The 25,273-nt window shown below is 41.8% G+C and overlaps 1 protein-coding gene across 2 annotated transcripts; it reads left to right on the plus strand.

Annotated features, from left to right (window-relative positions):
• Positions 1 to 249: 249 nt before the first annotated feature.
• Positions 250 to 24,666, plus strand: dspb (desmoplakin b). 2 transcript variants are annotated; one of them, XM_086270047.1, is made up of 24 exons: positions 250 to 663; positions 2,493 to 2,586; positions 3,268 to 3,389; positions 3,771 to 3,921; positions 5,074 to 5,199; positions 5,503 to 5,562; positions 5,663 to 5,830; positions 6,152 to 6,256; positions 6,368 to 6,463; positions 6,769 to 6,894; positions 8,118 to 8,270; positions 8,411 to 8,565; positions 8,685 to 8,811; positions 9,495 to 9,681; positions 10,034 to 10,503; positions 10,600 to 10,778; positions 10,990 to 11,128; positions 11,318 to 11,511; positions 11,843 to 12,005; positions 12,103 to 12,186; positions 12,277 to 12,384; positions 12,515 to 12,613; positions 14,120 to 15,946; positions 16,981 to 24,666. In XM_086270047.1, exons 1-24 carry the CDS (start codon positions 374 to 376, stop codon positions 24,073 to 24,075), a joined length of 12,318 nt encoding a protein of 4,105 aa, XP_086126173.1. In that variant the 5' UTR covers positions 250 to 373; the 3' UTR covers positions 24,076 to 24,666. The 2 variants fall into 2 exon arrangements, with proteins under 2 accessions (XP_086126173.1, XP_086126174.1); XM_086270048.1 differs by having other exon boundaries at positions 252 to 663; positions 14,120 to 14,617.
• Positions 24,667 to 25,273: the final 607 nt, after the last annotated feature.

The following is a 25,273-nucleotide window of genomic DNA, read 5'->3' on the forward strand; positions in this document are numbered from 1 at the left end:
TCCTGCATTTGCGAGGTGTTCAAACCTGTGGACCTTAGGGTCTCTCACACACACACACACACACACACACACACACACACACACACACACACACACACACACACACACACACTGTCTCCAGCTGAGTAGACAGGGGAGTGGCAGAAAGAGAGATAGAGAAAGAAAAAAGTTTTTGGCTGACAGACAGAGAGGTGTGGTCACAAGGCTCCAAAAACGGTCCCGTCCTGCTCTCGGTTTGCAGTCTGCACCGGAGGGACCAGGGCGGACAGAGTGGAGAGAGAGAGAGGGCGGCAACCTGTCAGGTTGTTTCCGTCCACTTAGTTTCGTCCAGTAACTTCTGTGGAGCCGCCGAGGCTGCAGTTCTCTGGTCACCATGTCAGCGTACGGGTCTCAGCAGGCCCTGAACATGCTCCGCAGGGCCAACTCCAGGGGAGAGTTGACTGGAGAATCCACCTACCAGTACGCACGGAGCGACGGCTTCCACGGAGGGGGTAACGGATACGACCAGTACGGACACGACGGACGCAAAACCTTCACCTATTCAAAGTCCGTGAAGGGAGGTGGGATGGCTAGCGGAATGGCGAGCAGCATGAGAGCCGGAACCACGAGAGGAATGACGTGGCGTGGGGCCAGCATGGGAGGGGGGGCGATGAGCGGAATGGGGTATGAATTTAAACTCTATCTTCCACAAGTTTTGCGTTTCTTTTTGCACCTGTGGCCAATGTGTGAACTGCAGCGCACGATAGATTATTAACCGTGACAGCCTGTGTTGTTTTTTTGGGCCCTGCAAACACTAAAAACACCCGATACTCACTGGCCTTTAAAAAAGCGAACAAAGCAATTCAATGCACATCAGCCCGCAAGAGTATAATTACAGGGAAATGTTCTTGTTCTGCAAAGTAACAGCATTTCCACTTGTTTTGTAACACTGAAGTAAAGCTGGTGGTAATTGTGTATAAAACAAAATAAAGTGATGTTTAACTCAGATTGGTTTGCAGAGTCACGTCAGTGACATAACTGATCATACGCACTGATAATGCGCAGTGATACACGTCGTGATGCTGACATACAGCTGTTGTCTTAGGCACGTCTTTTCAATTGTTCCTCAGCTTCTGCTCTGCACAGGAGCAAACCTCCCCGGGGAGAAACGAGATTTACAGTCCGCGTTAAATTGCCGCCTCCCTCTGCTGCTTCACAGACCCACGGACACGCGTGTCGCTTTAACACATGCGACTCTATCAGCAGCACAAGGATTGTGTTTCTGACCCCGCACTTTGAGGAACGGGCAGATTTATTTAATTCGCAAACATAAGTTGTGAGTCAGAGCAACTTCGTTTATGGCTTTGATAGTTTTATATCAGGGAGTGATGTTTGAGATAAGGTACTCATGTAAGCCCTGTGATTAAGGGAAAAGTGCCTGGGGCAGCTTATGGCAAATATAAGTACATTTATTACATTGTTTATTATAGCTGGTAGCACTTTTTTCTGGATGGTAAGTAAAACAAGAAATACAAGTGTAGAGATGACAGAGATATTACAGGTGTTATTTGGAAACAGTGCCCTCATTCATAGCTAGTTAAATAAGCCAATGTCAGCTTAGATTTTTAGGGCAATAGTTATGATATGTGTGATAACACAAGTATATCAAAACTGGTCAATAAAATTGATAATAGAGATACATAGAGTGGGTCTTTATGCATATTTTAGAATGAGGTCAACATTGTAGTTTGTATGTGTGTCTGTGAAAACCAGAGCAGGTTTCAGGAAAAGTGTATTTTGTAGAAATTTGGATGCTTATCTGAGTTTCAGCTCAGACTGTACAAAACATTTTGCTCATATACAGCCAGCATAAATAGTTTAGTACCTCAGAATTGAAAACACGTACTATAAGCAGCAGTGATAGCTGGTTATCTGGGGTGATAGCTTTTTTCTGTCTCTATATCTCCTTGTTTCTAGGAAACAGAGAGATCTCTATCATAACAACACTTATTTTTCTAAATTTTTAGATTTGTGGCTGCTGCCACAGCTCGTGTGTTTGAGCCCATATACCAAAGGCCCCACTAAAGATCTGTGTTCAAGTCTGCTCCAGACTTTTCCCCTCACTTTCCTGCGTGCCTGCAGTGCTTTCCTATCAAATTAAACCTAAAACAATATTAAAAGAAAATTGTAATGTTTATAATAGCAGTGAAAAGAGTTTCTTTGGCACATTGTGTATGAATGTTGACTATACATACCAGCTGTTGAGCCCGTACTGATGTAATCCGTTGCAGTGTATTTTTTTAGCTAATGTATTTGAAAAATCTAGCCATAACCATGACCATATCTTTTCAGTTTGTGGATTATGATGATATATGCAAAAGGAGACACTGCTTTGTTTTAGGGGAACACACGGTGAAAAAAACTGGGAACCGCTGCGGTAACTGGGAATATTTTGGTAATAGTTAAAGCTGAAGATCTTAATGTTAATGAGTTTACTTCGCTGCCCTCCACAGTGGCTCTACACTTACTTCTATCAACCAGAAGGCCGCTATCCTGCAGAGCCAGTGCAACGAGTACCTGCAGAAAGCCGAGTACTACATTCAAGCTGTGAGTTGTGTTTTCTTTTCTTATTTGTGTTACTTATTGTGCTTTTACTGCTAGAAGTGCAGATAAAAGTCAGTTAGCCCAGTCAGGAGGGTTTTTATTTCACATGAAGAGTGTAGTGTTGTAGCCTGTCCTCTGAGGCAAAAAGAAACAGAAAGAATGACAGAAATGTTGTGCGGCTGTAATTGGAGTAGCTGGATGTGTAGGCTTTTGGTGTACGGTCAGAATCTGTGAGAGACACCAGATAGATAATGTTTCATTTTTGTTTAACTCCCTGTTGGATGTGATTTTTAGAACTGGCCCCTTGAGCAGTATTGCAACTGTCAGTCCACTTTAAATTTACACCCTTCCTTAGTTTAGCTGTTAAGCAACCTATCATGAATTATTTATGTTACTGTGAAGTTCATCGCAAGTGCAAAACTCACCTTAAAATTTGTGGGCGTGTGATTTATTGTCTTGTTGACTACTTATATCGGCAGACTATCACAACCGCTTTGTCCTTGTCATAAATCATCTTCTTCCGTGGGTTGTAAAAGTTGTTTTTCTGAAGTTTTGACATTTTTTGGCACTTCTAAATGGAAATAATTCAATCTAAAGCACAACAAGGACAAAAGACATCTATACTCCAAATGTGCCCATTCAGTTTTCTGGATTTGTACACCTCCTTGTGTCTGTGTATTGCAGGGTGGAAACCCGAGTGAGGCCGAGTACTTCATGGGGATGGCCAAAGAGGCCATTCAAAATCTGAAGAGCTGCGGGGCCGACCTGAGGCAGATGGGACAGCCTAATGAGAACGTAATGAGAAGGTAAGGAAGGCCAGATTTCTCTCTCTGTCTTAATCATCTCAGTTTTCTTTTACTAGAACAGTGCCCATCCGAGGTCAGTGTTACCCATGATTTTGACACTGAAATGTAACTGTCTCTTGAATGCGTCACATGCAGGTAATTAAGTAATTCAGTTGCTGTTCAAAAGGATAGTGAATGTATCTCAAGCTTTAAACTTAGTCCAAATTTCCTCAGGCAGTCAGTAATTAATCTCCCATTTTTAAAGCAGATGGGATGAATGTTTGTTGACCGGACAGATGGATGGACAAACAGAGATTTCATGAATTTTTATAAAAATATATTCTTTGTATAGCATATGCTGTTCATTCCAAGTCTCATCTTTTTCTGTTTTCTAATCCATAGTGTGGAGATGTACAATAGCCAGCTGAAGGGGGTCCACATGGCCATCTCAGGCACCACGCAGAGAAGGAAGAGCACCAAGGGGGGCGCCGTTGGCTGGGAGGAACCCGGAAGGAGCTATCATGATGCTATGGGCTGGATTGCACAGCAAAAGGCGTGTATAGACACACCCAACTTAATACCTAACGTGCACCTGCAGCTGCTTTTGAAGATCAGTCTTCTGACATTCATGAGCCCTTTAAGGAATCCTGGGTTAAGGTGTCTTGGTAAAGCTTGAGGGGCATTACTACAGTGTGCATTAAACTGTGCATTACCTGCAGTAGATGGTGGTCAAGCACCCGAACTTGGGGGAGTCGAGAAGAATATACTTAAAAGCTAAGAAATCTACTAAAAATCAATATTCGGTGAAATTTAGGCAACATTTACATTTCAAAAGATTTGTTGGAGGCTTGTTTTTTTCTTTTACATTTTTGACAGGGTTTTTTGCGCATTTATTTCAGTCTTAAATACCCTAAAATTGTTGCATTTTGATCACCTGATTTCGGTTAACACCAGCCTTCATTTTTTCAGATTAAGAGAAGTTGATGTAATTTGTCACATTAGTAAGTCAGAGACGTTTGTTACACACAACAGATAATCAGCTCATTTCATATCATAGCACATTTAAACACAACAGAAGTTAAAATGCTCCACAGTATATTTAATATATTATAGTTCTTTAAACACACTAAAAATGTGAACAACTACATTAAAATAATTAAAATTGTTAAACAGTTCAAGAAAAAGTATTTTTTATGTTTAACTGGAGAAACAGAGCCTTTACACAAAAGAAATCTTTGTGAAATAAACCTAAAGTGAAAGAAAGACCTACTTCTTCAACAACAAAAGTGACATTAATGCCCACTAACTAGATGGTTAAGTGCCGTGTCACTTTATGACAGTGTAATAAAAGGTGTCGGTAAACCAAATGACAGATCTCGCTGAACCATGATCGCTATGATAACACAACATTCACAGCATTTAACACAGAGCATAGAGAAGAATGCTCTGCTATGTTGGTGTAGACACAGTATTAAGGGATCATGTGCTCATTGTGGTTAAGTACAAATAGAAGCTAAAAGGAGCTATTGTTTTACACTCAGTGCTAAATCATTTCTTTCTGAGTGGATTGCTGATCTTTGACCCCAAGTGGTGCATGAATTTACCAGCAAATTGCTGGTTTAACTTGTATCTCTGCCGCCACCTGCTGGTGACATGAAGTGCCTGTGTCTGAAGTCTTCTCTAAAACTCGATCTACTCCGTGCAGCGTCTGATTGAAACAGCTTCATGGGGAGACGATCCTGCAGCCATCGAGCAGCAGCTCATGAGCCACCAGAGGTTTCACAGCTCCATCCAGAGGAGCGTCGAGTTCGATCGAGCCAGAGATGACCTGGTGGGTTCAGTCAGCAGGTTCAGTATCAATGCTGTGATGATGAGACGATGCTGAGATTCACTGTTGCTTCAAACAGAAGCGCCGTTGATCTATTGTTTGGGATATTTAAAGTCACAAAACTAAACCAGTGTTAAAGAAGATCACAGGGTAAAGAGATAAATAACCTAAACAAATAAAAATGATCCGCTATTGGTCAGATAGCGATTTGTTATTATTAGTATCTGTTTTGATTATTAGCATTTGCAAATATTGACACATCACTTTATTTTGAAACACATAATTTGACTCATTCTCTTCCCCCAGATGAAGACAGGAGACAAAGCCAATCTTAAGGCTCTGGATCAGGAATGGGACAATCTCCAGGTGAAGAAACTAAATATTATCTCTGTGTAGTGTATTTCCCTGTTAATCGCTAGAGATTTGTATTAAATTGATTCACTTTAACCCTGTTTAACCCTGCTAGAAAAAGTCCCATGATCGGACCCAGCAGCTGCGAGAGTTCCAGCAGATCATTCAGGAAATATCCAAAGAGATCATGTGGGTGAATGAGAAGGAGGAAGAGGAACTGATGTTTGACTGGGGAGACAAGAACATCGACCAGTATATCCCCAGAAAGCAGGAGAGCTACTCGGTTAGTCAAACATCGGATCACAAGGGAACAAATATAGAGCTGGATTCAGTAGATGCTGCAAAAAATCCACTTTTTAATTTCCAATTTTACGAGCTTCATTTTAGGCAATAAACATTCTTGGCAATTCCTTGAGCCTAAATGGCGCTGATGTCTTTTATGTAGTAATCTGCATCTCATAAGGGAGCAATCATCTGTGGTAGATTGGATTTTGGCAGCTGCGATTAGTCATCCACTTACAGCGAAGCCACAGAACTTCCCTCTTGCTGCATCCTGATGTTTTTCCTGTGTCCCTGTGATTATCCACCTCTTCTTATATAACAGAAACTGATGAGTGCCCTGGAAGTAAAAGAAAAGGATCTGAATAGGCTGAAGGCCAAAGTGGACAACCTCCTGAAGAATGACCACCCTGCATCGGACAAGATCGAGGTCTGGAGCGATCAGAAGTAGAAATCTCAGTCCAAAAACAACTAGTTATAAACCTGCAAGTAAAAGCTTGGCTTCTTTTCCAGTGTTTGTGTGCTTGTGCATTCTCTTCAGGCTTATAGTGACACCCTGCAGACTCAGTGGAGCTGGCTCCTTCAAATAACAAAATGCATCGACACTCACCTGAAGGAGAATTTAGCGTACAGCCAGGTAACTTAAAGCTACTCTAATAAACATGAACCTGCAGGAGTCAGTCACACTGACGGACACTGTGAATAAGAGTGCATGTAAAAGATGCACCATGACACCTCTGATTTCTTGTTGCTACATTAGCATTTTGATTCGCTTTCAGCTTTTCAGTTGTTATGTACACATAAAAATTGCTTGTTTACTTATCATAATGAGACTGGGAAACTACAATTAACTTCATGCTAGATTTCACTCAGTATTTCACAAATTGTGCGTGTTTTCTCCTGAAACTCACATCACATATGCTTACACACGTGTGCATTTAGTTTTTCAAGGAGGCCAACGAGACGTACAGTGCTCTGCAGAAGGAACACGAGACGGTTCGTAAGAATTTCATCTGCGACAAGAACACTTCTCTGGAGACCCTGCAGGAGCTCCTCAGAAACCTGGAGGTACGACAGCGTCATTACAGCAGTAACTCATCAGCTGGGCATCAGGAGCTTGATCGCGTGTGTTTAGACGTTTAGCATAGCGAGATAAAACTGATTAGACTGAACATACAGTAGATCTTTGATGTAGGATGAGCTTTTGAAAATTTCATGTCTCAGGCACTACAGTAAACAACAACACAAATCCTGAAATATATAAAGTCAGTGGATTATTTAGCCAGATAATTCAGTTCAGTTCATTTTTATTTCAAACATTTCAAACATTCACAATCATTACAAAATATCATTCCATTATTTGTTTGAAAAGGAGTAGGCTGAAGTATTTACTTATTTGTCCCTACCCCCTCAAGTTTTACCTCTCATTCATTTAATTTTTTTTTGTCTTAAATAACAAACAACATATGAAACATATGAAGTAAAACAAAACAAAACAAAACATACATAAATCAAAAACAAGAAATTAGCAAGCCCCACCACAGTATAGTTTCTTACATATGAAAAATACAGAATGTGTATATTTGCAGATACACGAGTTATGGAAAAACAAACAAACCAAAACAAAACCCCCAAAAAAGAACCACAACACCATTACCAGCATCTCCATAATTCATCAGGAGAGGTTGCTCGGAATAAACTGAATGTAAAAAAAGTTTTCTTTGAATTTAACGTTTTACTTATTGTACTTATGTTATAAAATCACATAGAACATTTACACATAATTAAAAAATGGGCAGGATTTTGGACAAATTAGTTTTGAGTGTACCACCTAATAGTGAAGCAACTCCAATACCATTGGATAATACCTTCGAATGACCAAATGTTTCTTTTACTCATTCTGGACCAGAACCCCAGTTTTTACAGTCCAGGAGAAACACGCATCTTAGCCCTCAAACTTTTGCCAAACAATAGAAAGTACTATTTTGGTTGTTGGCATCTTGTTACAGACATGCTCAAATTCAGCCCATTCTTTTAAAAGAAACATTATTTGTACTGTAAAGGCAGACTGCATGCCTAGTAGTTATGGCATTAGTTACAAAAATGGAAACAGAACTCTCAAAAAAAACCAAACCAGTTCTGGATTGCAGGTCATATGTTTCATACAGGACAGGCCATTCTGTGCGACTTCATTATTTACAGAGAGACAAAAATGTTGGCGAATTAGAAAAGTAAAGCAGTTGTTAATGGCTAAACAGTGGCAGGTTGACTGAAACCTTTTTTGTCTTCAGAGGGAAAAGGAGAAGATTGTGGAAAATAGGAGGCAGGTTAAACACCTGGTCAGCAAGTCCAAGGAGATCGTGAGACTGAAACCCAGAAACCCTGAAGAGAAGAACACCAGCGGCGTCATTGTCAAGGCTCTGTGCGACTTCAAGCAGGACCAGGTCAGTTTTCAGATGTCAAAGTTAAACACATATTGGTATTTTTATTTTTTACTTTACGTTGCACCGACATTCTCTCTTCCTTTTATTCTAACTTGTGTTTCATGTGTTTTATGTGTTTTATGTGACCTTTGGGCTCACAGAAGGTGATCCTTAAGGGCAATGAGGCTATCCTAAAGGACAACAACCAGCGCAGTAAGTGGCTGGTGACTGGCCCGGGGGGTCTGGATATGTTGGTGCCCTCTGTGTGCCTGATTGTACCGCCACCTAATCCAATCAGCATCAGTCTCGCCAACAAGTAAGAAACAAAAAATGCTTTGATTTGGACATTTACTGTTAAAGGTGATTGTATAACTCTTGCTCTGGCTGGAAAGATAATCCTGAAACCTTTAAATTTCACCTCTGTGTCGTGCAAAGAAACGAGCAGTACTACGAAGCAATCCTGTCAATCTGGAGCCAGCTTTATATCAACGTCAAGAGTCTCATCTCCTGGCAGTACTGCGTCATGGATATCCAACGCATCAACTCCCTCACCATCTCCATGGTAAGGACCGACGAGGTGTTGGAAGTCGGCCTCTGCTGTCTGTAAAAAAAATATTTAGTCATACGTCAAAGTCAAACTTTTGCTCTCTTGCAAGGTATCAAAGGAGAAAACAAATGGTCATAATAAAAGTTGTGACATGGTGTTAATTAACGTTTAATTATTTGGTTTTAAAGGTGGGTTTTTGCTTTTACAGTTTGTTCTAAGCCAACAGCTGTAGTCTTCCATTTAATATGGGCTTAAAAAGTGTGTAAACGTCTCTCATTCTGAGCCACCTCCAGATGCTGGGAAACAGCTCCCATAGTTGCACACTTTGGAGTGCTGCATAACTCTGTGGCATTCAAACAGACATTTAAGCATCTCTCGAAACCCGCTGCTTCAAACCAAAGTCCCTTTTGCAACTTTTCACTGCTCCAGTTTGTACTTTGTGTTAAAAAAACACACACAATCATTTTACTGCACTGTTATTCTTATAACACTTGATGATTTATTGGTGGAAAATTAATTTATAAACATAGCCTTAGAACTTAGAAACTATGTTTCTTACAAGTGTGGTGAGTATCGTCAACATAAAGAAGGTACCAAAGATTTAAAATAGCATGTCACATTTGACCTCTGACCTCTCCTTCTCGGTGAAAAGATCTGTTTGGGTCCAAATTAAACTTAATGTTTCTGTGTCTGTTCAGTTGGCCAAGATGCGCCCAGAGGAGTACCGGAAAATGATCAAGAGCATGGAGACTCACTATGATGAGTTTATAGTGAACAGTGTAAATTCCCAGATGTTTGCTGATGAGGACAAGAGGAGCATAGAGAACCAGGTCAATGATGCCCAGACCCACTATGAACAGCTAGTGGTGCAGATACCTACTTACAGTAAGTGTTTGTAGTAATGATCACCTCACAAGTACACGTTCTGTTTATTCTGTACATTTCTATTCAGTCTCATATATCAGATGGACCTCTTGCGCTCATTTTCAGCTCCATATGTTTATTCTTGCACTTCTTGGCTTTTGTTTTTTTAGCCGGATGTCTCTTAGACTTGTATATAAACATTGCTCAAATTCAATATTTTTAGTACGTATTTCAGTATATTACAGTAAAGTACAGTATACAGTATGCATTTGAGTCTGTGTGCTTCATAATGGAATAATTGAATTGAATAAGTGAATCTAGGGAACTTTTGAAAAGACTTTTATCTATTTTTTAAAAATCGTTTTGTCCACAGTTGTCCAGCAGGAACAATTACAGCAAACATCTGGGCAACAACACCAGCTGATTATATTACAGCAGCAGCAAGTACAAGCTGCTGCTGCAGAAGACGCAAGGAGGCTTGAAGAAGAGGCCAGGATGCGCCAAGAAGAGGCCTGGAGGCTTGAAGAAGAGGCCAGGATGCGCCAAGAGGAGGCCAGGAGGCTTGAAGAAGAAAGACGGAGAGCAGAGCTCAGAAGACAGGCCGAGAAGAAAGCGGAGGCAAAGAAAGAGGTGGTGAAGAAGGAAGTGATAAAAGTGACCAAGACGGACGCAGGAAAGAGGAAGGTATCCACATCATCATCATCATCATCTCACAGCTTATTAGAGCTGCACTCGCTCAGATTGAGGCTGGAGGCCGCTGAAGACATGCTGAGTCAGCACATCCATGTCTGCTTCGGAGACAACGGCGTGCAGGACTGTAGCCTCAAGATCTCTCAGTTAGAGGTGAAAGCATAAAATATAAGAATAACAGAAATGCATGTAGAATGAAAACAAAAACGACCCTGTATTTATCGCGACACATATATGTGCATCTTTCAGACTGTGCAGCGTGATGTGGACTCGATGCGTGCTGAGTACTTACTTTTGAAGGAGCGCATTCTAAACGAGCTGGAAAGCGTGAATGATTCAGACAAAGCTCAGTTCCTCCGCAGCGAGATTGGAGTGATTAACCAAAGACTGGGCAGCCTGGAGAGCAGCTCATCAGCTTATGTTCAGCGGTACATAACACAAGGCAAAACCTCAAAACGATGGCGTAAAGCTTAGTGTGTTCTTCTGATTAATTTAAAAGCACAGTTAATAACTGTGCACTGTAAGATCAATTATTATCTGCAAAAAAATATACTTTTACATACAGATAATCTACATTATGACAAACACACATATGCCTTGCATATTTGCATATTTGATTATTCCATATGCTTGTTTTAGGCTACGAGCTCTAAGGGACATGCTGGAGAGTGTGGCACGAGCCGAGGACATTGTGAAAGTTTATGAAGCAAGAATGACAGAAAAGGAGACCACTTCTCTGTCTCCTGAGGAAGTGGAGGAATATATGTCAACTCTGAAGGTATTTTTGCAAGATAATGGTGTTTTCCTACTCTTTGATAATAGCAGACAAATCATTTGTGAATACTGCCCTATTTTTCTTATATCCTTTGTGCTGTGACATATGCTTTAATTCCACTTATCAGGCTGATTTTTATTATACGGTGGATGCAGTCGTATCATTAATGTTGTGTCGCGTGTCGATGTGCAGAACATCAAAGCAGAGCTGGATCAGAAGAAAGGTATTCTAAATGCTATGGAGGCAGAGTTGTCCAAGGCGAGCCACTGGAACGGCCAGGTGGGCGGATCCTCCCACAGGTGTGACCTGATGCTAACAAAATACACAGAAGATGTGAACATGCTGTCAGACCGCTGGAGACGAATCCAATTACAGCTCGATACGAGGTATGCTGCTCTGTCAGTTTTTAATAATAACTGACTGTTAATGTGAAATTGAAGACTTTACAGTCATGCAGTAAATAACTCATTCCATATTCAACCATATGTATATGAGGCTGCTTGTACACATGTGAATCTATTTTTAAAACATCTTATTCACATACACATATGTCAATTTGTGATTGGCAGAAAATGATCGAGCAAAGCACAAAACATTTGTTGCTTCGGTATTTTAAATGTAATAAAAAAACAATATTAATCTGTAAACTTGGCATGACAGCGTTTGAGTAAAAGTGACATAACTCACTTATGCTGGTCGTCTCTTCCACTTGCTCAGAATGCAGGACCTTCGATCATATCTGCCTCAGCTGCAACACTACAAGCAAACCAGCACTTCCATTCTTGAATGGATTGAAGCCACTCGCAGAAAACAGGTGGCTCTACAGGCCACCAAAATAGAAAATGTTCAAGCACTGGAAGACCTCATTAACAACCAGAAGGTAATATGCTGAACTTTTGCTATTATTAGAGCTACTTCCAATAATTTTCTGTGAAGGCATCAGATACCTGACATCTGTACTTTGTGGGTTTCTCTAGGCTCTGAATGCAGAAATCAAGGTGAGGAGGGAGACAGTAGATAGTGTGCTGAAGGACAATGAAGCCTGTGTGAACGCTATCAAGGTAAGTAGGTCAATAATCGAGTGCATTTGGCCTCAGATTCATTAAAAGATCAACTTCCTCTATTTATTTATTCATTTTTATTTTTAACAGGACTATGAAACAGACCTTGCAGCTTACACCTCTGGTTTAGAAACTTTGCTCAACATCCCAGTGAAGAGGACAATGCTGAAGTCGCCGTCAGTGGATCTCAATCATGAAGTAATGCAACTGTAGTAAAAACATTAGACATGTAGTAAACCATTAGTACATGACATGTTTTTTCTTGTAGGTTAGAGTTGATTTTTCTGATGTTTTTTTAAAATTAAAATTAAATTTGTCTCTGTTCCAGGCTACCCAACTGCAGACTCGATATATGGAGTTGCTTACCCTTTCTGACGACTACTACAGATTCCTAGGAGATTTGCTCAGAAACATGGAGGAGCTCAAGGTACGGATCTCCAATGCTGAACATCCAAAAATATCTTGTTGGATGTAATCATGGTTTTCTTTCTTTTTTCTTCTTCTTTTTCTTTCTTTCTGTTTATGACATCTTGTCATCAAACTGCCCAGGGATTATGAATGAGAATTTGGGGTAAATCTGTCACCTAATCTTTGATATAACGTTAAAGTTAAAGGAACTCCTTTATACCTTCCAGCAAACCATTGTTGTTAATAACATCACCTGCAGTCAGCATTGTGTTGCTCCCATTTACATGCGTCTTTTGCTCATGAACTCGGTGTATTAATATCCATCAGCTAACGGAGTATTAAGACACACATTGCATGCAATGCGATGTTACTGACTGTCCAAGAACTGACAGACTACAGATGCTATATACATGAGTTTCAGTATAAAGAGAGTAAAGTTCACTTAGATATGACCAATGCCAAGGACATATGTTGCGACTAAGTTGCAGCTAGTCATAATAAGCAACCTACTATCCACTATGTTGGATATTAGTATCCTATGGAAAGCAAATTTTTTTCTCACATAGGACTATAGACTGGTAGCCTACTCCCAGGCAGACCATTTGGTAAGGAAAAATGTGTATTCCCATTCAAGTACTAACCAGGCACAATGCTACTTAGCTTCTGAGATCAGATGGTATCAATCTAGAGAAAAATATATCTTTCACAGCTGGACATTGTGCTAAAGGTGCAGTTTAGTGTTAGTAAGTTATGGTTGCAAACTAAGATAATAACAGTGTAGCTATGGATGACTGTAGTAATCTGTTAGTGAACAAAGCAATTACAGGGAGGTTTTGTTGAGATAAACCACATACCTCATTTGTGACTAATTTCACTTTGTAAGTACAAGCAACCTCCATGGACAGATTATTAGTTATTTAAGAACCGTTTTGTAGTCTCAAGATGAGTCTTTTCATTGTCACTAACTCACAACCACACGTCTTATGATTGATAACCTGTTAGCCAAGTGTGTGGTTTCATATGGATAACCTTCTATAGTATGATCAAGATTTTTAAAAAAGCAGTTTTTTGTTCAATAAGACCTAAAATACAGAAAAGTTGGTGGAAAACGCAAGAGACATGAGATAACTATAGTTTTTTTAAATTCAATTAATTATAATGGCAAATGAAACTCTACAATAACACAGAAAAACCCAACGATCCGATGAGATGACAACATCTCGCCCCCTCCCCCACTCCCCATAAACAAGCATTTGGTGACAGTGGGAAGGAAAAACTCCCTTTTAACAGGAAGGCATAGGTATCTGTCAGAACTGGTTGGGGGTTTTGGATTTGCCTCAAACTGAATGGAATGTTTCTTCATGGCAACACGATATGAATGTGGTGTTAATAGGGTTGTGCTAAGCAAATGTTATGCTGGATACTTGTTAACCACAACACAAGTGGGTAAAAAATAATAATGAAAGTTTAATTTATCATTTTTAAAAACACATTTGTATTCATCTTTTCTTTGTCTTTCCTTCAGATTCGTAACACAAGGATTGACCTGTTAGAAGAAGAACTTCGCCTTCTGAGAGACGATATGAGAGACCGCAACGCCAAGAACAAATCACTGGAAGATGCTCTTGCTCAGTACCAACGGGAGCTGAACCAGTCAAAAGAACAGTTGCTGTCAATGGAGGAGGTGAAACAAACTGCATCGTTGCAGTGCAGTGCCACCAAGGAGAACCTAGATAACACACAGAGCCAGCTGGCAGGCCTCAGAGATCAGGTGGAACGTCTCAACTACTTGCTGGATGAAGAAAAGAGGAAGAGGAAGCTAGCAGAAGAGCGCTACACTCAGCAGCAAGAAGAGTATGAAGCAGTGCTGAGAAAGAGGCAGAACGAGCTGGAGACAGTCAGTTGGTCCAAGGTGGAGGTGGAGAAGACTTTGTCAAATAAAGAGCTTGAGATTGAACAGCTCCGGCGACAGCTTGCTGACGAGACAGCAAGGTTCATGGAGCTGCAGAAGGAGATATCAAAGGTAAGGAGCCAATACAGTACGGAGATCAATAACTTAAAGCTCAGCTACGAATCTCAGATCCATGTCAGCCATGCAGACATGCAAAGGCTGGCAGCTGAGAGGGACGAGGATACAGTGGAGCTCCAGCTGCAGTATGACAGGATGGAGGCAGAGAGGAGGAATCTCGAGGAGGAGCTACGGAGACTCCGAATATCTATCAGCCAGGTTGAGGAACAAAGGAAGGCAGCAGATGAGGAAGCTCACACTCAGCGGGCTGTAATCATCGAGGAAGGCCGCAAGAGAAGAGAATTGGAAAGTCAGGTGGAACTGTTGATGAGGCAGAGAGACGAGCAAAGTAGCCAGTATAGAGCAGAGCTGGCTGAGGTTAGGAAGGACCTGCAGGAGACGAGTGACCGACTGGCTTATGTCACACACAGTCTAGAGGAGGAGACCCGCAGAAGACAAACTGCGGAAGAAGGTCAGGGTGTGCTTGAACAGACTCTGTCCCAGCTGCAAGTGAAGCTAACTAATTCATCAGTGGCTGTAACCCAGGGGCGGGAGTACAAGGAGGAGCTTCAGAAACTGCGATTGGAGCTGGAGAGAGAAAGCAGGGAGCGAAGCAGAGTTGAGCAAAATATGAGAAGCTTACAGGGACGCATCAAGGACCTCCAAGCTGTAAGAGATGGACTTGAGAGCCAGGTGGAGAATTTGCGGCAAGCTAACCAAGAAGAAGTAGCCAGAAGAAGGCAGATCGAGTCAGAGCTAGAGAAGACCAATATGACCCTGGCAGAACACAGCAGCACTATCGTTGCACTACGCCAAAGCCAAGAACAAGCCAGCAATTCTGAAAAGAGAGGTGAAGAAGAGCGTCTTCAGTTGCAGGAGGAGCTAGAGAAAAGCTTGAGACAGAACAAGACCTCTGCAGAGCACATCACACAGCTGAGCTCTGACCTGAAAGCCCTTCAGCAGCAGCTGCTTGAGGAGCAGCTCAAAGTCAAAGAGGCAAACCTCAGGAATGAAGGTCTTTATAAATCTATAGAGGAGAAAAGCAAGATACTGAATGCGAACTCAGTTGAGCTTCAAAGGCTGAAGGAGCTGACAGAAGCTCAGACCAAAGAGAGGCTGAGACTGGATGAGGAGCTAAGGACAACACGACATGAGAAAGATGAACTCTTGAGGGCCAAACAGGGAAGTGATGATGAGCTCTCCTCGCAGATTACTGCGCTGGAGCTGCAGCTACAGGCCAGTGAGCGCAGTAATTTAGACTACCGCAACCTGGTCTCCGAGCTCTCCTCTGAGAGGGAGAAACTCAAAGTGGAGACTGAGAAAATACAAACGCAGGCCACCGAGGTACATGGAAGTTTGGTGCTTAGTCCTGGACTGTTCTCGTCTTTCCAAATCAGAGTCTTCACCACTTGAAGCATTCAAGTAGCAACTGTAGCTCTAGCTAGTCTGAAGCAAACCCTTTCCTTGCATGCTGGAGTGCCTCTTGTAGATGCAACTCTGATTTGAACACATACTGTCTGTATGTGTTTGAATAAACTTGCATGTGTATAAACTCGCATGCAAACATAATCTGTGCCTCTCTACCTGACAGCCTTCCTATTCCACTGTCTCCCTGTACACACTGTGGAAAGATGGGGAGTTAAGGGTTAGAGTTAGTGCAGTTCGCTTGCTTTTTTGGGGTCACTTTATTTGCCCAGAATGATCAGCACCATCACTGCCGCTGGTTTCCTGGTCTACTAGATTCTGATCATTGTTTCTTATATTTTTAGTACATCTTAATGGGCTTAAAGACACCTTTTGCAATCTTGTAAAACAGCACTGGCATGACTTCAGAAATTTACAGTTTCCAAAAATGCTTATGACAACTCCTCTTGCAAACTAAAATCAGGTGATCACGATTGGCCCACATCTATTGGTTTTATGTATCTGTGCTGTTTTGCAAATCAGTCTTGCTTTCTGGTCGTTAAATAGAATTAGCCATTTTTTGTTATATCACTAGTATAGCAAACCAAATGACAATTTGGCAGAACAGGCACAGACTTGCTTTTTATATTTCAACTTTTAACACTATTGCCAGCTGTTTTTCTTTTACAAAAATGTAAAAAGGTTTGAGTTGTAACGACAACAAAAAACTTTTTTGAGAAAATGCTTTTATTGTTTCTAAATAAGCTGTGCACCCAAATATTCTTTCCGCAGAAAGAATTCTTGCACTGTGAAAGATTGAAAAGAGCAAGAATGTGCACTGTCCTCAATAACCACTGGTTGTATACAAAAAATGAAAAAGAAATAAATGAGGTTCCTCATCTATACTGTTAATATATGAGTATTTTTGAGTTGAGTAACTTCTCGTCTCTTTTCTCTCTCTTTATTTCCTGCAGATAAGAGCCACCATGCAATCCCTTCAGTCCCAGTATAATGAAATTGTAACCGAGAGAGACACTCTGTTGCTGAAATTGCAGTTGTCAGAAAAGGACAAAGACCACATCTTAAGACTAGAGGAGGAACTCAGCCGCATTAAACTGTCCTTAGAATCTGAGTATCGCAATAAGCAGCGTCTACAGGAGGAGAACGAAAGAGTGAAGAGGGATTTAAGTCACTGGAAGGACCAGTGTGATAGCAAACATGGCCTGATTAGGCAGTATGAGACAGACAAGGATATTTCGGAGAGGGAAAAGAAATCTTTGAAAAGTGAGATAGAAAGGCTGATGAGAGAGTTACGTGAGCTTGAAGAGTCATATAAAATTAAACTGTCAGCCACCCAGAAAGAATTACATGAGGTCACCATTGTCAGAAAGAACATAGAAACTGAACTGAAGACTGCCAGAGAACCCCCAACCTTGGATCCTTCCACTCTGATTTTTGATGGAGTCCGTAAGACAGTGACAGCAGACCAGTTGCTCAATTGTGGTGTTTTGGATAAACAAACATGTAACCAGCTGGTGAAGGGACATAGGACTGTCCCTGAAGTGTCTGTTGACAAAAAAGTCAATTTAAAAGGTACAGGCCCAATAGCCGGGGTGGTAGTTGAAGGTCTAAAAGGTCCAGGCTCCATTTCTGGACCTCAGTTTGCAAAACTGACTTTCACTGAAGCCAAGAATGAAAATCTCCTCCCAGCAGATGCCATCAATTTGCTTCTGGATGCTCAAGCCGCTACAGGACACATCATTGACCCCAGAACTAATCAAAAGTTGACAGTTGAAGAAGCATGTAATCATGGTGTGATTGATGATAAGGACAGAGAGAGGTTGCTAGCAGCAGAAGCTGCAGCTGTAGGATATAATGGACCTGGGACAAATAAACCTCTTTCAGTATTTCAGGCCATGAAGATGGGACTAATTGACAGAAACACAACACTGCGTCTTTTACAAGCTCAGGAGTCTGTGGGGGGCATTCTAGATCCAGTACTCAGTGTGTTCCTTCCCAAAGACACAGCCATTGAGCGTGGCCTAATTGATGACAACTTATGCCGTGCTTTGAGTCAAAGACCTGAGCTCTACCTGGACCCAGAAAACGAGGACGGTGTAAGTTATATGTCAATGAAGAGAAGATGTAAGGTAGAACCACACACGGGCCTTCTTCTTCTTCCTGTCACTGAGAAGATAGATCCCTCCAAACTTATTTTTGATGGTGTTCGAAAACCTGTCACAGCCAAGCAGCTGCTGGATTGCAGTGTCCTGGACAAGCCAACATTTAAAGATCTAGAAAAGGGGAAGAAAACCATCCCAGAAGTGTCTGTTGATAAAAATGTCAATCTGAAGGGGACTGGGCCAATTGCTGGGGTGGTAGCTGGGAAGCAAGGCAAAATGTCCTTGTCAGAAGCCAAGAGACAAATGTTGCTACCTGAGGATACTGCAGATTTGCTACTGGAAGCGCAGGCTGCAACTGGTCATATAATTGACCCTCAAACAAATCAGAAGTTGACTGTAGAAGAGGCATGCACCAGAGGAGTAGTGGATATAAGAGATAGAGACAAATTATTGGCAGCTGAGGCCGCTGCTGTTGGCTACAAGGATCCTAAAGTTGCCAAGCCTCTCTCAGTGTTTGAGGCCATGAAGAAAGGATTGATTGACAATAAGACTGCACTGCGTCTACTGCAGGCCCAAGAATCAGTGGGAGGAATTCTAGATCCCAATCTCAGTGTGTTCCTGCCTAAAGACACAGCTATTAAGCGCAACCTTTTAGATGAAAACCTTCGTCATGCTCTGAAACAAGATCCTGAATGTTACATTGACCCGGAAACTGAGCATGATGCCAGCTATGAGACTTTGAAAAAAAGATGCAAGATAGAGCCTCATACTGGTCTGCTACTTTTGCCAGTCTCAGAGAAACTAGATCCTACTAAACTGGTCTTTGATGGTGTACGTAAACCAGTAACAGCAAAGGACTTGCTTGATTGTGGGGTGCTGGACAAACCAACATTTAACCAACTACTGAAGGGGGAGAAGACTGTCCCAGAGGTGTCTGCAGACAAGAAGATCTCTCTAAAGGGGACAGGAGTGATTGCTGGTGTGGTGGCTGGACCTTTAGGGAAACTGTCTTTATCAGAGGCCAAGAAACAGATGCTCATGCCCTTAGACAGTGTAGATTTACTACTGGAGGCCCAGGCAGCGACAGGTCACATCATTGATCCCATATCCAATCAGAAGCTGACAGTAGAAGAGGCATGTGCAAGAGGAGTGGTGGACAGTAGTGATCGAGACAAACTCTTGGCAGCAGAGGCTGCTGCTGTTGGCTACAGAGACCCTTACACAACCAAGCCTCTTTCAGTGTTTGAGGCGATGAAGAAGGGAATAATTGACAAAAAAACAGGACTACGTCTGCTGCAGGCCCAGGAATCTGCAGGTGGGATTCTAGATCCAAACCTTAGCGTGTTCCTTCCGAGAGACACAGCTATAAAGCGTAACCTTGTGGATCAGGAACTCTGTCGTGCATTAAATCAGAACCCCGATTGTTACCTTGATCCAGACACAGAACGTGATGCCAGCTATGGGGCTTTAAAGAGAAGATGCAAATCAGAGCCTCACACAGGCCTGATACTTTTACCAGTCACTGAGAGGAAGGACCCTTCCAAACTCATGTTTGATGGTGTCCGCAAACCAATCTCAGCACAGCAGTTGCTTGATTGTGGGGTTCTTGACAGGGAAACATTTAACCAGCTAGTAAAAGGACAGAAGACTGTCCCTGAGGTCTCCGTGGATAAAAAGATCTTTCTAAAAGGGACTGGTTCAATTGCTGGTGTAATAGCTGGGCCTTCAGGGAAGATTTCTTTAGCAGAAGCCAAGAAACAGATGATCATGCCCCCAGATAGTGCAGATTTACTTCTGGAAGCCCAGGCTGCTACAGGTTACATTATTGAGCCTACATCAAATCAGAAGTTGACAGTAGAGGAGGCATGTGCAAGGGGAGTAGTGGACAGTAAAGATCGAGAGAAACTCTTGGCAGCAGAGGCTGCTGCTGTTGGCTACAGAGACCCTTACACAACCAAGCCTCTTTCAGTGTTTGAGGCGATGAAGAAGGGAATAATTGACAAAAAAACAGGACTACGTCTGCTGCAGGCCCAGGAATCTGCAGGTGGGATTCTAGATCCAAACCTTAGCGTGTTCCTTCCGAGAGACACAGCTATAAAGCGTAACCTTGTGGATCAGGAACTCTGTCGTGCATTAAATCAGAACCCCGATTGTTACCTTGATCCAGACACAGAACGTGATGCCAGCTATGGGGCTTTAAAGAGAAGATGCAAATCAGAGCCTCACACAGGCCTGATACTTTTACCAGTCACTGAGAGGAAGGACCCTTCCAAACTCATGTTTGATGGTGTCCGCAAACCAATCTCAGCACAGCAGTTGCTTGATTGTGGGGTTCTTGACAGGGAAACATTTAACCAGCTAGTAAAAGGACAGAAGACTGTCCCTGAGGTCTCCGTGGATAAAAAGATCTTTCTAAAAGGGACTGGTTCAATTGCTGGTGTAATAGCTGGGCCTTCAGGGAAGATTTCTTTAGCAGAAGCCAAGAAACAGATGATCATGCCCCCAGATAGTGCAGATTTACTTCTGGAAGCCCAGGCTGCTACAGGTTACATTATTGAGCCTACATCAAATCAGAAGTTGACAGTAGAGGAGGCATGTGCAAGGGGAGTAGTGGACAGTAAAGATCGAGAGAAACTCTTGGCAGCAGAGGCTGCTGCTGTTGGCTACAGAGACCCTTACACAACCAAGCCTCTTTCAGTGTTTGAGGCGATGAAGAAGGGAATAATTGACAAAAAAACAGGACTACGTCTGCTGCAAGCCCAGGAATCTGCAGGTGGCATTCTAGATCCAGCCCTTAGCGTGTTTCTACCTAGAGACACAGCTATAAAGCGTAATCTTCTGGATCAAGATCTGCTTCGCGCATTAAACCAGAACCCCGATTGTTACCTTGATCCAGACACAGAACGTGATGTCAGCTATGGGGCTTTAAAGAGAAGATGCAAATCAGAGCCTCACACAGGCCTGATACTTTTACCAGTCACCGAGAGGAAGGACCCTTCCAAACTAATGTTTGATGGTGTTCGCAAACCAATCTCAGCACAGCAGTTGCTTGATTGTGGGGTCCTGGACAAATCAACATTTGACCAACTACTGAAGGGAAAGAAAACAGTCCCAGAAGTCTCTGTGGATAAGAAAGTCTTTCTAAAAGGGACTGGATCCATTGCTGGTGTGGCAGTTGGGCCTTCAAGGAAAATGTCCTTTACAGAGGCAAAGAAAATGAAAATTCTGTCATCTGATAGTGCTGACATGCTACTGGAAGCTCAGGCTGCCACAGGTCACATCATTGACCTCAGAACTAACCAGAAACTAACAGTCAAAGAAGCATGTGCCAGAGGAGTAGTGGATAAAGAGGATGAATCAAAATTGTTTGCAGCGGAAGCTGCTGCTATAGGCTACAAAGACCTTACTACTGGCAAACTTCTGTCAGCTGGCCAGGCCATGAAGAAGGGATTAATTGACAAGGACACAGCTCTGCGTGTGCTTCAAGCTCAAGAGTCTGTAGGGGGTATATTGGACCCTGACCTCAGTATATTCCTACCCAAAAACATTGCACTAAATAGGAATCTCATAGATCAGGATCTATACCATGCCTTAAGTCAGGGTCCTGACTGTTATCTGGACCCAGACACCAAGCAAGGAACTCCTTATGTATCCCTGAAGAAAAAATGTAAAGCTGATCCAAGCACAGGTCTTTTGCTTCTCCCTGAACCTAAAAAGCCAGCAACTGTCCAGGGGCTTAGAGGCCAGGTGTCTGTTGTGGATCTAGTGGATGCAAACTTGCTGCAGCGGTCTGATATTGACAAGTTGAATCAAGGTAGCTTGACTAGCCAAGAGGTTGAAGAGCGTCTACGCTCCTATCTGAGAGGTTCCACCTGCATAGCAGGAGTTTATGATCAGGCCAGTGATAAAGTACTGACAATTTATCAGGCAATGAAAGATGGACTGTTGAAATCTGGGACCACTCTTGAACTGCTTGAAGCTCAGGCTGCCTCAGGTTTTATAGTTGATCCTGTGAACAATCTCTATCTAACTGTTAGTGAAGCCTACAATAGAAGACTGTTTGGGCCAGAGTTTAAAGATAACCTGCTAGCGGCAGAAAGGGCTGTGACTGGTTACAGACTGCCTGGTACAGACAAGACTATCTCTCTCTTTCAGGCCATTGAGAAAGGTCTAGTGGAGAAAGGCCATGGCATTCGTCTACTAGAGGCCCAAATTGCCAGTGGTGGTATCATTGATCCGGAACACAGTCATCGTATTGATGTGAATGTAGCCTACAAAAGAGGCTACCTGGATGACGGAATGATTAAGATCCTCTCTGATCAGAATGCTGATACTAAAGGTTTCTTTGACCCTAACACGGAAGAAAACCTAACCTACACGGAGCTTAAGAACCGCTGTATCCCAGATAAGAAGACCGGCCTCATGCTTTTGCCTATAATCGACAAGAAAAGTCAAGAGTCAACACAGAAGAACACTCTGAGGAAGAGGAGAGTATTGATCGTGGACCCAGACACCAATAAAGAGATGACAGTCCGAGAAGCATATGACAAAGGGCTTATTGACTACGAGACCTTCCTGGAGCTGTCCGACCAAGAGTGTGAATGGGAAGAGGTCACTATTACTGCTCCAGATGGTTCTGTAAAGTTTCTTATTAATGACAAGAAAACTGGAAGACAGTATGACATTACAGAACTGCTTGAAAAGCGATTAATTGATGAATCAGTTGTAGCTCAGTATCGTGCACGAGCCATCACCATTAATGAATTTGCTGATATCATCACCAGAAAGACCAAACATAGCTCATCGTTTGGACAACCAGCTGCCTTGGGCACATCTTCAGTGAAATCATCATCATCATCATCATCATCATCATCATCATCAACAACTTCAAGAACACCTTTGGGAATATCTTCAGTAACATCATCATCAACAACTACAAAAACATCTTCATCATCAAATTTAAGAACATCAGAAGGCTCAGTTCCCTCTTTGTCGACATCATCCTCACGATCATCCTCACTGGTGTCAAGACCCTTATCTCCCACTCTCGCTAAAATGACCACAACAAAGACGACCACTGTCACAGAGCGAAGCGCCAGCAGTGTTTCGCAAGATTCACCTGATTTCCATAAACACATGTCCAGTGTATCTTTCACTCTGTCCTCTCCTGTTGAAATAGTGGGTGAACAAGAACCTATTGGTGCCATTTTTGACACAGACAACGTAGAGAAGATATCTGTCACAGAGGCGTTAAATCGTGATCTAGTGGATTCCATCACTACCCAGAGACTGCTTGAGGCCCAGGCGTGTACTGGAGGAATTGTTGATCCTGCAAGTGGCAGAAGGGTCAGCATCCAAGAGGCATGTCGTATGGGCATAATAACTGAAGACATGGCCACTAAACTTAAGCCTGCTCAAAAAGCCTATATTGGCTTTGAAGATGTAAAAATGAAGAGAAAAATGTCAGTTCCTGAGGCAGTTAAGGAGATGTGGCTGCCATATGAAGCAGGACAGAGATTCATGGAGTTCCAAGTTGTAACAGGAGGTCTGTATGACCCAGAAATGGGTGGTAGAAGAACCATAGAAGATGCCTTGAAAATGGGTTGGCTGGATGGGAGAGCAGGCCAGAAGCTCCAAGATACGAAATACCACACAAAGAACCTAACATGCCCCAAAAGTAAACTTAAAATCTCTTACAAAGAGGCTCTGGATAACTGCCTGACAGAGGAAAGCACTGGCGTTAAAATGCTCCAGGCGTCATCTGTGTCTTCGAGAGGCATCAGTAGTCCATACAATGTTGCCTCTGCCCCAGGATCCACCACAGGCTCCCGGAGTGGCTCACGACGAAGCTCCCGCAGGAACAGTTTAGACTTAGGCTCTCCCATATCCTCATCAGTCAGTCGCTACAGTATTTCCAGCTTCAACTCCTTCCAAACCAAAAGCTAAATTGATAAAAGAAAAGCAGAGTTTGTGCTTTTCTTGCACACAAATCAGAATTTGTCAAAACTATTTTCAGTGTTTTGGAAAAAAGTTGTGGAAAAAATGAGTGTTCTGTGTGAGGAGAAAATTTATATTTAGCAGTCTGAATTGTTAAATGTTCGCATATTTTTAGAGTAAGCTTTGGTGTTGATGTGCTTAAAAATCTATAGTTCAAATTATACAGAAAAACTGCAAGATGTTTGTTTGTTTGTTTTTTAATGGACAAAAGTATTAATGGTTTCTAAAATAAGGTGTGTGGATTAATAATATAGTTCATGTCATTTAATTTTTTTTTCAAAAATTAATGAAAATATCACTTTGTATGCTTTGCATTTGAAAAATGATAGAATAGGGTTTACAGTTATTTGACATGTTGTGTGTTTGGTTTACAGGGAGGGATTTATAGTTGGGTTGCATTGGCTTAACTGCTGTTTTTCATCATTTTCATAAAGTCATCTTTTATTCATTCATTCATTGGTTTCTTGCCCAGTAGTGCTTCCACTTTTGTAACGTTTTTTTTTTCAGTATCTTAAAATAAAAACTTGAGTTTTTTGCTCATTCCTGACTGTTCTTATTTGTGTTCATCTAAAATACCCTTTGTTGCTGCCATGTAAGATATGTTTGTTCATTTTATTTGGTTATTTGGTTTTTGTTTGATTTTCAATTCGCAGCACAATACATTTGTGCTGTGGTAATTTCATCTATATAAAATGCTAAATGAAAGATTAAAAATTATAGATATTTGTATTTTATTGCTTCAGCCTTGGCATTATCACAAGTAATCAAATGCATTTTTCAGATTAAGGTTTGATTTGAAAGAAATAAAACTGGTGTTAGGGCACCCAAAACAGTTAACACAGGCAATAACATGGTAGATGCATAAAGTAGAATAGTATGATAGAATCTGACAAAACAAAATAGCTCGAAAAGGCAAAAATGTCTCAGAAAAGTTCAATAAAATAAAATGAATATAGGAAGTCTAAAAAGTAGCAATCTAAATCTAAATAGTATTCTAAGTGGGTTATGAAAGCTGTGACACACCTTTCCCTTAAAGAAAGAAGCTTGTTGATTTTTCTTTATTAGTTATTTGTTTATAAATAATGTAGTATAAATAACCTGCAAGATAAAGATCAAGAAATGCAAGGCAAGCAGAGTTGAAAGTGCA

Source organism: Aulonocara sp. 'chitande type north' Nkhata Bay, linkage group LG17, assembly GCF_057382095.1.
Source record: "Aulonocara sp. 'chitande type north' Nkhata Bay isolate Kocher_YH1m ecotype deep benthic linkage group LG17, A_spYH_male_GT1.1, whole genome shotgun sequence".
Taxonomy (NCBI): Eukaryota; Metazoa; Chordata; class Actinopteri; order Cichliformes; family Cichlidae; genus Aulonocara; species Aulonocara sp. 'chitande type north' Nkhata Bay.

What these genes read in the sequence shown, in the direction of transcription:
- dspb (XM_086270047.1), top strand. Translation starts at nt 374, where the DNA reads ATGTCAGCGTACGGGTCTCAGCAGGCCCTGAACATGCTCCGCAGGGCC. An exon ending in GGGGCGATGAGCGGAATGGG is followed by an intron (nt 664 to 2,492) that starts GTATGAATTTAA and finishes TGCCCTCCACAG; the next exon opens with TGGCTCTACACTTACTTCTA. An exon ending in AATGAGAACGTAATGAGAAG is followed by an intron (nt 3,390 to 3,770) that starts GTAAGGAAGGCC and finishes TCTAATCCATAG; the next exon opens with TGTGGAGATGTACAATAGCC.